The sequence below is a fragment of the Alligator sinensis genome, unplaced genomic scaffold (assembly GCF_000455745.1).
Source record: "Alligator sinensis unplaced genomic scaffold, ASM45574v1 scaffold188_1, whole genome shotgun sequence".
Lineage (NCBI taxonomy): Eukaryota > Metazoa > Chordata > Crocodylia > Alligatoridae > Alligator > Alligator sinensis.
Genome location: NW_005841903.1, coordinates 767835 through 779913, shown reverse-complemented (window position 1 = coordinate 779913; position 12079 = coordinate 767835). Strand labels below are relative to the sequence as shown.

General features: G+C 42.9%; 1 protein-coding gene across 1 annotated transcript in view; it reads left to right on the top strand.

Annotated features, from left to right (window-relative positions):
• The window catches only part of LOC102367842 (heparan-alpha-glucosaminide N-acetyltransferase-like), a 349117-nt gene that overhangs the window by 11740 nt on the left and 325298 nt on the right, over positions 1–12079 (top strand). Inside the window, exon 2 of the mRNA XM_025197703.1 lies at positions 2115–2251. Coding sequence (XP_025053488.1) covers positions 2136–2251 — 116 coding nt within the window. The 5' untranslated portion in view covers positions 2115–2135. The remainder of the gene's footprint in view (positions 1–2114; positions 2252–12079) is intronic.

Below are 12079 nucleotides of genomic sequence, written 5' to 3'. Positions count from 1 at the left end.
CCTCCAGTCAGTGCTCATGTATGAGCCCATTATGACTAGCTCAGGTATGATAGTTTCAGATTCTCAAAATTCCTAAATATTTTGATCATAAAAAAAATGTCTAGCATTAAATATCATTAACCATAAAATGTAACAGTCCCTTTCAAGTCACAGTGGTAGCTCCTCTTTAGGATGGCACTAGCATAGGGCATTTGTATAGCTAGAGCTGCAAAGTTTAAATGAAAACAAAATGTTCTCCTTGTCCTGAACAGAGCAAGGTATCTGACTCTTTTTACATGCCCTGTAAAGCTCAATAGAAGCTTATTGATGTTGAGTTGCAGTTACAACTAGACAGAAACCCTTCAGGTAAACTGGGCAGGTGATATGACCCTACTAGCTCTTTAAATGTATGCCTCATTGAGGCAAAGTATACATGCATTGAGAAAGCAGTGAAAGTGGAGTTACTGCCTTTGAGGCACTAGCTGCTTACATAGTAGTTTTCTGTATGGCTAGGCAGAAGAATAACTGAATCAGTTACAGTGTTGAAGCCTTTTTTGAGACTAAGTATTATTCAAATACGTGGAAAACACTATATAAATGAGAGCCTGCAATGTTTTACATGATCTGTGCAAATAGTTTTTAATGAATGAAATATTGTAACTGGTGTAAGAAAATTATTAATTCAACATAATATCCCTAAGAAAAGTACAAAAGGATGGATGGTGTTGTTAATCGTAGGAAGTCCAGGTCTCCTATACAAATGCACTTTAAGTACTTTTATTAATCCTATGAACAGACAAGGTTATTTGGATAAATGTGGTATCTTTTATTAGACCAACTAAGTACTGCAGTTAGAAAAATCGGTCTTTTCAAGCTTTCAGGCACAAATACCCTTCTTCAGGCATAGGGAGAGTCTGCTGTTGTTTTGTCTTCTGGGTGGGATAGAGGTCAATATGCAAAATGTAGGTCTGGGGTTATTGGATGGCAGGCAGGTTATAATGTGCCATAAATCCAATGTCTATATTTAGTCCATGATTTTTTTTTTTGTATCCAGTAGATTTATGAAGTTAAGTTTGTAGGCTTATCTACAAAAGGTGTTTGGTAAATTCCCTTTCAGCATTAGAACTGAGAGATTTGACAGAGAGTGATTGTCTTGTGTGCACCCACAGGTAATTGGGTATTTTTGTCTTTGATAGATTTTTGATGTGTGTTCATTCTGGTATGCAGTTGTTTGGTTTATCCTACATATTTTCTGTCAGGGCATTTAGTGCACTGGATGAAATATATTACATTTCTGGAGGTGCAGCTGTAAGATCCAGGAATGGTGATGGTTCTGCTGTGAGGAGTAGTTATATCTCCACCATTCCCACAATATGTTGGCAAATTTTACATTTCTTGTCACGGCATGGTCTGGATCCAGGAAATTTGCTTCTGGTGATGAGATTGACGAGGTTCAGTGCTTGTTTGAAGGCTAGGATGGGTGGTTCTGGGAAGATCTCTTTAAGAACTGGGTCTTCTTCTAGTATGGGTTGCAATTGTTTGAAGATTTTCCATATAGGTTCCAGGGAAGGATGTCGTAACTAATGGTGTGCAACTCGTGGGGATTTTCTTTTTTGTACAGCAGCAGTTCTTCATGTGGTATCTGGGTGGGTCTTTGGAGGAGTGTCCTTGTTGAGAGAGAGCCCTTCTGAAATTTGTGAGGTGACGATCAATTTATTAATTCTATGTCACCAACAGCCTCCAGGAATGGATGATGTGACGTGTTTAGTAGGACAGCTGGTCTATTGAGCCTGTTGTCCTGCCCTCAGCAGTATCAAATGAGAAATACACATTTAACATTTTGTATCTTCATAACACCTTCCATAGAGGGATCTCAAATCACTGCAGGGAAACAAATATCAGTGCAGGGAAGTTTCAAGCAAAGCTAAGAGGTAGGGGAGCATCATTTTGCTCCATTTACAGGTGGGGGAACCAAAGCAGAGAGAGAGGTTAGGTAACTTGTCCACACTAAGAATCTTTTTCCAGTGCTTTTTCCTTTCTTGTTATGGTTCGATACACTGTCCTCAGCATGGTTATGTTTGTTAAATGTTGTATACAGAGGATGTGACCAACAATCTTCTCTTTTATCTCTTCAGTGTCTATACCAGATCCTTCTCATGGTGGGGCCTGGTTCAACAACTGCACCTTCAAACGGGAGCGTGGTTGTCAGTACGCGCTTCACTTTGATGTTTGAGGTATTTGCTGAAATGAATACAACCAGTCCTGTTTGCAGGTAAAAGACTATTGCACTCACACAAAGCTGATGGGCATGTTAAAGGGAGAGGGTAATTGTCTATGTGGTGTTCTGGTGGAAGGGACTCTGCATGATGAGTTAGGTACTCTAATTATTTTTCTGCTACTGATTTGCTGCATCTCCAGAAGCAAATAATTTCACCTCTCTTTCTCTCTGTCTGTTTTTTTGGGGTAGTAAGCATGTCCAGGCAGGGACCCTGTGTCTTACTGTAGATTTATATGTTCTGCCCTGCTTTCTGCCAGATTTTAGGCTAACACAGCTAACTACCTTCCTCTCTTTATCTCCACTTAAAAAGGTTTTCTGGTACAGCTATACCAACAGAGTCATACTGGTAATCTCTTCAGTGGCAATGCAGATTATGCTGGCAAAGGAATTCTTTAATCCTTAAAGGTGTTTATATTTTGGATCCTGCCACTCAATGTATTTATACCAGTATAAACTGCCTTAAGAGTGTGAAAAGGACTGCAAATATAACCTTGTCTAACTTATTAGAATCTAGCACAGAATCACTGAAATAAAGCAGAAGTTATAAAACACTAGTGCAACTGTGTATCTACAGTTACCTATGGCAGGTGTTCACTCAATGAAATCAAGCTATTACCTGGTCTTTTGCCTCCTTGTGACAGAATTGTAAAGTGCCTAATGTGGCAGGTATTTTAGGATAATTAGTTGTGTGTCTGTTCCAGATCCCAGAAATAATTTGTTTTGTGTTCAGGTCTTCAGTGTATTAAATCACAGCTTATTCTAAACAGATCTCCTGACATAGATCAGCATGGGCTTGATGGGTTTACTGGGCAGAGTTGGACAGCTTGATAGCTTTCTGGTATCTGGAGAGGTGATGGGGCAGATGGATACTCTGCTGTCAATGCTCCCCGAACACATCATGCTGAATTCCTCAATGTTGACCTTCCAACCATGCTATTTTATAGTTTTGTGTCATGCAAGTATGAGGATCCTTTTATACAAGTTTCCCTCGATTATATGCGGTACATGCGTTCCTGGAGAACGCTGCATAAATTGAATTTGCATAAAGCAAACCCACTTCCTAATGTAAGAAATAGGGATAGGTTCCTATGTTGGCTGCTCCTGGGGATGCTCCAGCGCAGGCTGAGGTGAGCATGGACAAGCAGAACCCCTGGTGGTACAGGGCGTGGCACTTGCCCCAGCCCCGGCTGCAGCAGCCCTGGGAGCCTGCAGCCACTGGGTTGCACTGTGCCCCAAACCCCTCGGGGCTCTGCCTGTCCCCACTCACCCCAGCTCCCACTGCAGCTGCCCAGGGAGTGGTCGATGCCAGCTCCCTGTAGCCACTGGGCTGCACCATGCACTGATGTAGGCAGCTGGTGTTGGCTGCTCCCAGGGCCGCTCCAGCATGGGCTGGGGTGAGTGCGGACAAGCGGAGCCCTGGATGGTGCAGGGCATGGCACTCATCCCCGCCCCGGCTGCAGCTCCCGGAGCCACTGCAGCTGGGTCTGGGGAAGTGCTGTGCACTGCACCACCCAGGCCTCCACTTGTCTGCACTCACCCCTGCCTGTGCTGGAGCGGCCCTGGGAGCAGCCAACACCAGCTGCCTGCACCAGTGCACAGTTCAGCCCAGTGGCTACAGGGAGCTGGCATCGACCACTCCCTGGGCAGCTGCAGTGGGAGCTGGGGTGAGTGGGGACAGGCAGAGCCCCGAGGGGTTTGGGGCACAGTGCAACCCAGTCTGGTGTTGGCTGCTCCCGGGACTGCTGCAGCTGGGGCTGGGGTGAGTGGGGCCATGGCCCTTTCCCCTCCCCCTGCAGACTTACCTGCTTGGGTAGGGATGTGTTTATGCTGATCACATAAGAGCAAATTTACCTCACATATAATGAATTATGGGTCTAAATATGCTCATCGCATAAGAGCAAATTCACTTATAAAGAACTCACTTAAATCAAGGGAAACCTGTAGTATGTTTCTGGCCAGCTAGGTGAAGTTAGGCTAGTAACCTCACATATCTCTGCCTCAGTTTCTTCCTCTGTAAACTGGGGATAATGATACTGACTTCTTTTGTAAAGCATTTTCAGATCTACTGATGGAAAGTGCCATCTAGCATTTGATGATGTTATAATTAACCAAGGCAGAGTGCGTCTCCACAGAACCATTTGCATTTTTTAAAATGAACCAGTTTAAAATCATACTCTAATGAAATTCTGAATATATGCACAAGTGCATATACATATGCCATATAGAAACAAGTTATAGGTCCTATTGCAAACCATTCTGTTAATGGACAATTCTTCCTGTAGTATGAATAACACCTGCAATGGTTGGATAGACTAAAAGTATACACATCACTTCATTTGTACAAAGAAAGGTTACAAAGAGAAAGGGTTGTAAAAGAATCCTCCTGGATCATGGTCCAGTCTAAACTCTGTAATAAGTAAGCATAGAACCTGCCCTCGAAGGCCAGGGAGAACTGGGAATTGGAATGCTGGTTTTAAAACAGGCTTTGCACTTGGGGCCTGACATAGTTGGATTGGACTTAGTCAATAGTGCTAGTAACTAAATGGCTGCAATTAAACTATGAAGTTAGCATGGTGAGGGGAATCAGTCCAGGTGTGGAAGTTGGGTTTACACCTTCACTTCCGCTATTGTTAGCTTTGAGCCTAATCCGTAAAGATGGGTTAACAGGACAATTGTAGATGGGTTTCATTGTGCTCAGAATTGGGGAAAAAAGCTTGGAAGCAGGGCTTTTATAAAACATTTAAAAGATAACCATGTTTTGTGCCATGGCACTCGCTTCTGTTGGGGTCGTGACTTTTCCTACCAAATGAGTTCTATCATTCTAACCCAGGGGTAGGAAAAATACAGCCCACGAGCCAGATCAAGCCTGCCAAGGGATTTTGTCTGCTCCCTCGGCGGGTCCCTTGGTCCTTCCTGGTTCAGGTGCAGGCAGCAGCCCGAGCCATGGTGCATGTAGCTGGCCCCCCTGCCCCTGCCATGCAAGTGAAGTTTGCCTGTTTTTCTAAAAACTATGCCCAAGGAGTTAGCCACAGTTAAATCTTACAGTTCTATGCTATCTATTCTCATAATCTTTCTGGATTTTTTTGGCATTGGTGGCTTCAAACCCTGGGCATCTGCCTGACCGACACAAGCTGTTCATCCTGGCCTGCCACTCTACAACTGATGGCCAAAACTGGGCAAGTCTGCCCTGAAGCCTCCATCGCGGTCTACCCCTCTGCCTATTCCCTGTAACCAGAGTGGGTGGTCAGGGTCAGCTGACCCTCCAGTTCCCCACCATATAAGCTCCTAATTAGGAACCGGAAATGTCTGGGCAATGGGGCTCAACCTGATTCCAGACTGCTTTGCTGCCCCCCTCCCCCCCCACTTGTGCTTTCACTCTGCTCTGCTTGATCTCCTGGTTTCTCAAGGAAAAAACTGCTCTCTCTGCTCTCTGATTCCATTCCCTGTCTGATCTCCCAGCTTTCTAACGTGTAGTGCTTGTCCCTGGATTCTGCTCACTTCTCCAGACACTGGTCAGCACTTCGATCCTACAATCTGGTATGACACTTGGCCAGTTGCTTCTTTATGGATGCCAATAGACATGACATTTGTCATGTGATTGGCCCCTTAAAAGCACTCTATAGCCATGCCCTTACAGAAGTGCACAGCTGCAGAGCACTTTAAAAGTGCTTGATTGCACAACAAATTAACCTTCATGTAATGAGGATGTGGATGAAGGTGCTCCAGTATGGAGCATCTTCATTAAGTTCCGTCTGTCCCTGTGCTCAATCAGGGCTGGGTTGCATTAGCCCAGCCTTGTCCATGGTGCTGTCTACAGGATGGGAGGGAGGAGAAGGAGCTCTGGGCTGGGGTTTGCCCAGCCTGTGCTGGAGGGGAGGTGGCTGGATTGCAGCTCCCCCCATCTCATGGTGCCCACCCCTCCCCCCCGCAGCCTCTGCCCCCTCCAGTGCAGATTGGGCAAACTCCAGCCTGGATCTCCTTCCCATCCTGCAGAACGCACTGGGGTTGAGCCAGGGGAGAGAGGCTGCAGACAGGTAGCTCCTTCTGGATTGGCTCCAAAGTGCAACTCAATCTTCTGGCCCCCTGAGCCAACAGTGAATGTCTGACCAATGGTTGGCTCATTCTAGAAGACATTCTGAGTTTTAAGCTAGCTAGCTATTCAGATTCCAGACCTTCTTTCATGTCATTCACTCTGGCAAGAGGAATCCTTTGACATGAGATAAGTAGGTGGCTATTGAGGTCTTTAAGAGGGCATCTCTGAGGTCCTAAGATCTCTGCAATCTATCTCAACAGGCCATTCTTGAACTGTTCTTTTCCACTATGGAACGTCTGCACACAACTGAGCAGAAACAGAAATCCTGTAGGAGGAGGAAATGATTCCAGTAGGTACTCGGGGTGAGGCTACAGAGTTAGGTGGGAGGGTAGGTGCAAGATGCATCACTTTCACTTCTTGCTGTAAGAAGCGTGTCCCTGTGGTTGGACCAACACTATGAAACTTTTTTATTTTCCCTATCTCCTCCACCGTGTGTTTGCATCTCTCTGATCTCTGAATTTAGAAAGGAGCTGCACCTTGGTACATGAGACTTGTGAATAGCTATTTAGCATTATTTGACCTATGTGTAGCATTTATCTCTTGTGCAAGACGCTTTAGAAACACAGTATTTTTCCTAATTTAAAGGGCAAGAGTAGTGTGCCTTTCCACTGTCTGTACAAGATTTCATACCTGTTTTGAGTGAAAGTAAAAAGTGCAGAAAAATCAGTATTTACCTAGAAAGATTGAGGTGTCAAGAAAGCAATCTCACTGAATTTAAACAGTGTGATGAAAATGGTGGTATTTTTGTGGGCTGTAAGAGAATCTTTCATAGCTTATTGATTGTCTGACCTTAATAGAAAATGACAGTCTATAGTAAAAAACAAACAAACACGTGTGGAGGAAAACCCAAGGTCTGTTTAAAAAGGTATTAGGCTGAACTCCAAACTTTGAAAAGGGCATTTTTGTTGGGGTTCTTTTCCTAACAGTATTTCTAAACAATAAAGTGGATTAAGCCTTAACAACTGAGAATTTCATTTGAGGTCATCTTTAAATGAACTCTAAAAGCATTACATTTCACTTGGCCAGGTTCCCTGTTTTGCTTTGGGCTTAAACCCAGCATATCATCTTCAGATCAATTCCAAGGTCCCTTTCCAGCTCAAGCTACTATTGATTTTTTTTTCTTTTAACAAAAACTCATCTCTAAACTGATCGTATTATATATCTTCCTCAGTAAATCAATAGCCTTGAATTTAGGTCAGGAGAAACTACTGTGGTGGAAGAGCTTTGGCTTGTACGTTATCGGTGAGGAACCTTTGCCAGTTACACAAAGGACCAGCAGGTGGCGCCTCAGGGCTAACTAAGACAATTTCAGTTAGAGTTTGTCTAGCCTTGGAAACTGAAAAAAAAAATTGTAATATGTGTACAACAAATGCATGTTCATAAGTAGTCTTCCACTATTCTTTCCTGATCGTATGGGCTTGGGAGCAGACATTTATCATGTTTTTTATAATTAGGTTTAAAAAAATTGTGTGAGAGCTTACATTTTCAACAGCAATACACACTGCTTTATATATACTGCAGGTGAAATGTGCATTTTCTAACTGCCCATGCACAGTTAACAGCATGCTGGGTTGGGCTGACATGACATCCTACCCAGTGACAGCAAAAGGAAAGCAGTTTTGTTTCTTGTCCTAACAGTGGTGGATTTCTTACATTCATGTATGTCTCAGAAGTCTGTATTAATTCATTTGTGTAGGCAGTGTTGACAAGAACAAATGTAGGATGGCACACAGTATTTTCATTTCATGTTGGAGAAGGTAATACATTCTGAGTACTCTCTTTTGTGAGTCCTATTCACCACTGGCAGGAGCATATAATGTCACAGGGACTTAGTTTTCCATTGGAACAGGCCTGTTTTTTTTTTAATTTCTTATTTTTAACCTGAAAAACATGCTGTAAGGGTCTTTGGTTTTAACTCAAACTAGGATTACCTGCTATGCAAAGTGTTTGTTAAAAATATTTCTTGGAGTATCATAAAAAAGAAAGCTCTTCCTTCTTCATGGAATTGTTTTTCTCTTCACCCGAGACATAATTTTTCAAGTCCACATGGGTGTTGGGTTTGGTGGTTGGTAGCAGCTGGCAAAATGCTGTGTGGAGCTGGGATATCATTATTTTCCCTGCTAACTTTCTTATGCTTTTGTTCCCTAGAAAAAGAAATAAAATCCTGAGCTATATAGAGTACAGAGTTATATAAGGGCTTGTCTACACGGGGAAGTTTGTGCATAGTATGCTAGACTGTGGTGTTTACTGTACGTACATTGGCTGGTTCTCACTGTGTTGACACGCCTAGTGCATGTTAAGAATACTTTTATATGAGGTAACTTACTTTACTCTCAAAGTGGAGTAAAAGTGCTAAAGGAGACGATTTAAATGAATTTAGCTAAATCAGCACAATTGTTTCTGTATCCTCCGATTTTTAAACCAAAATTATGGATTTAGTTTGCTTCCATATTTTAAACCAATGTAAGTGGAGAACTCCACATTAATGCAAGTTTATGTTCAGATCAGTCATTAAACAGGATATGCAGGCCTAGGGATGGGACCTGGGATTATCTGGTTTACCTTAAGCTAAAACAGGGGTTGGCAGCCTAGGGCATCTTTACATGTGCTCTGGGGTATCAGGGGTGGTGCTTAAATTAGAGTCTGTTTAACTAAGGTACCTGCAGTGTCTTGTATATTCATTGGCACCCCAACCACCGTTTTGAAGCATATGACAAGTGGTGGGGGGAAGTGGCAGTAGACAAGTCCTAACACTGGTCTGCCTAATACCTGAGCTGGATCATTTTGGCCCATCACCAGAAAACATTACTTGCCTCTTCTTGTAAAAGCAGTACGCTCTTATCCCCTGTGGTTGGGATCCATTGCAGCACACACAGCAGACACTGAACAATGTAGTACCTCATCTCCCCACTGGTGCTTTGAAAAAGGGAAGATTTTTGGGGTGTTGTTTCTCTGAGTATTGGTAGAACGTTGTCTGGTAATTAGAGTTAGGAACTGAGAAGCAGCTTGTTATATTATCTTAGTATGAAAAAGTCTGAGATACTGTTACCATATGTAACATGAGTTTTTATAGTTCTTAATTAAACTTTGTAAACTGCTTAGTATTTTTTTTCAGGTAAAAGCACTCAATGGGAACTTACTTTTTTATTGGAATCCACTAATAGTAATCACAAATGAGGAACAGATGGGAGCATAATCTGAATCAAGAGATGTTTAGATGTGTCATAAGGAGAAATCTCTTTAAAATAAGAGCCAGGTGGCAATGCAGGCCACAGCAATAGTGCCCTGTATGCCACTAACTTAGTTAGTGCAGTTATCAATAATTACCACATCCTTAAATGACCATATTGTACTCAATAGTGTCAGAGGTCAATTCACAGTCATAGGATATAAAGAGGACACTCCAATAACTTCTAATGTGCATCAAAATGAGAAGATTGATATTGACAAGCTGACCTCAGCTCAGAAGGGGCTCTAAAGGCATTATTTTGAATGCCTCAAGTTTAGCCTGCTTATGTACAAAAGACCCAGACATAGGTTAGTTTTCTTTTTGTCCTTTTTTAATTTATTTTTATTTTTTTTTATTTTTAAGGGAGCATCACAATCTACGTAGGCTTTTTAGAGTGGGATAGAAATTATCCAAAGAAATGGAGGCTGGTGGCTCTTTCTGTAGAAACTTGTTACCATCCTAATACCCAATGCCCCCAGGATGCCCTCTGGTTGTTCTCTGAATGACCCCAGTGCTGTGTTAATTTCTGGTAGGCAGTTCCGCAATTAAAATATGTTGCCTGACATCAGTTCCGAATTTGTCTGTCCTTCAATTTTTCATGTCCTTCCCTTTCATCCTCTTGTCGTCTTAACCTTCTCTGTGCTGGATAATTGTGCATTTGATTCCAAACCTCTCCTTTGCCATAGTTTGAAAGCTTACATGTAATTTATTTTGTTGGTCCTCTCTTCATGAAGTTCTGTGCCAAAAAGGATTTTAATTGCCCTTCTGTACCATTTAGAACCCATGATATACTCCTTACAATTCTTTGTTTGGTTGTGAAATAAAGGCAATTTAATTTGAGAGAAACTTAAATGAAAGAAATTATCCCACAACTAAAAGATGTGACTATCTTCTTGCTAGAAATTCACAGTTGGAGGTCCAACACTAATAAACAAGATTTATTGCAAAATAAATTATGGAGAACAGAAACATAGCCCTTGTAAATACTAAGAGTGAGACTGAGGAACTAGATGTGACGCACTTTACCTTGGATTTTGTACATGCAAAAGTTATATATAGATTTAAACCGTGGAAATCGGTGCGCACACACACAACTTATATGTGTATAGATTGTAATAGTATTGTGGATAAGATTGGGGTATAAAAGCAGAGTAGTTTTTGATTATGTAACTATTTGAGCATTAAGGCCTAATGAGCTACTATATTTTGTGAGAGGAAGAGTGGTGAAGTATGTTTAATTACAATTAGTTCTGTGCGAAATGGAAAGTTTATGCTTCAGATTTGGTGATTTGGAGGGACAGTGATTTGATTTGGTGATCTGAATCACTGTCCCGATTTGATTCGGCCGAATCAAAATTTGAAGATATTCAGTGCCGAATCTTCATAGATTTCATAGACATTAGGGCTGGAAGGGACCTCGGAAGATCATCGAGCCCAGCGCCCTGCTCCAGGGGCAGAAAGTCACCTGGGGTCAAAGGATCCCAGCAAGATAAATGTCCAAATGTTTCTTAAAGGAGTCCAGAGTAGGTGCTTGCACCACCTCTGGAGGCAGTCTATTCCAGGCCATGGGGTCTCGGACAGTAAAGAAGGTTTTCCTTATGTCCAGCCTGAAACGGTCTTGGAGGAATTTGTGACTGTTTGACCTTGTCATCCCTTGGGGCGCTCTGGTGAATAGGTGTTCCCCAGATCCTGATGTACACCTCTTATATACTTATAGGCAGCCACCAGTTTCCCCCTGAGCCTGCGCTTTTCTAGGCTGATGAGTCACATGACTCTCAGCATCTCATCATAGGGCCTGTTCTCCTGCCCTCTGATCATGTGCGTGGCTCTCCTCTGGACTCTCTCAAGCTTTTCCACATCCTTCTTAAATTGTGGAGCCCAGCATTGGATGCAGTACTCCAGCTGCGGCCTCACTGAGGCCAAGTACAGTGGGAGGATGACATCCTAGGATTTGCTTGAGAAGCATCTATGGATGCAAGTCAGAGTTTTGCTCACTTTACCAGCTGTGACATCACATTGGTGGTTCATATTCATCTTGTGGTCAATCATGACCCCCAAGTCCCTTTCAGCCATGGTGCTAGCAAGTGTAGCACTGCTGAGCCTGTAAGCGTGCTATTGCAACTCTCTCAGTTCGACCTCAGAGCCAATTCCACAGCCATCGGACTGTGATGTAGCCGAGGCCGCAGTTAGCCAACTTTTCCATGAGGAGATCATGGGACACCAGATCAAAGGCTATTTTAAAGTGAAGCTTTATGATGTCAGTCTCTTCTCCCTTGTCCAGGTGATATGTCACCTGGTTATAGAAGAAGATGAGGTTGGTCAGACAAGACCTATCTGCAACAAACCCATGCTGTCTGTCCCTCAAGATGTTGCCATCCGCCAGTTTATCATAGATTCATAGATGTTGGGGTCAGAAGGGACCTCAATAGATCATCGAGTCCGACCCCCTGCATAGGCAGGAAAGTGTGCTGGGTTCAGATGACCCCAGCCAGATGCCTAT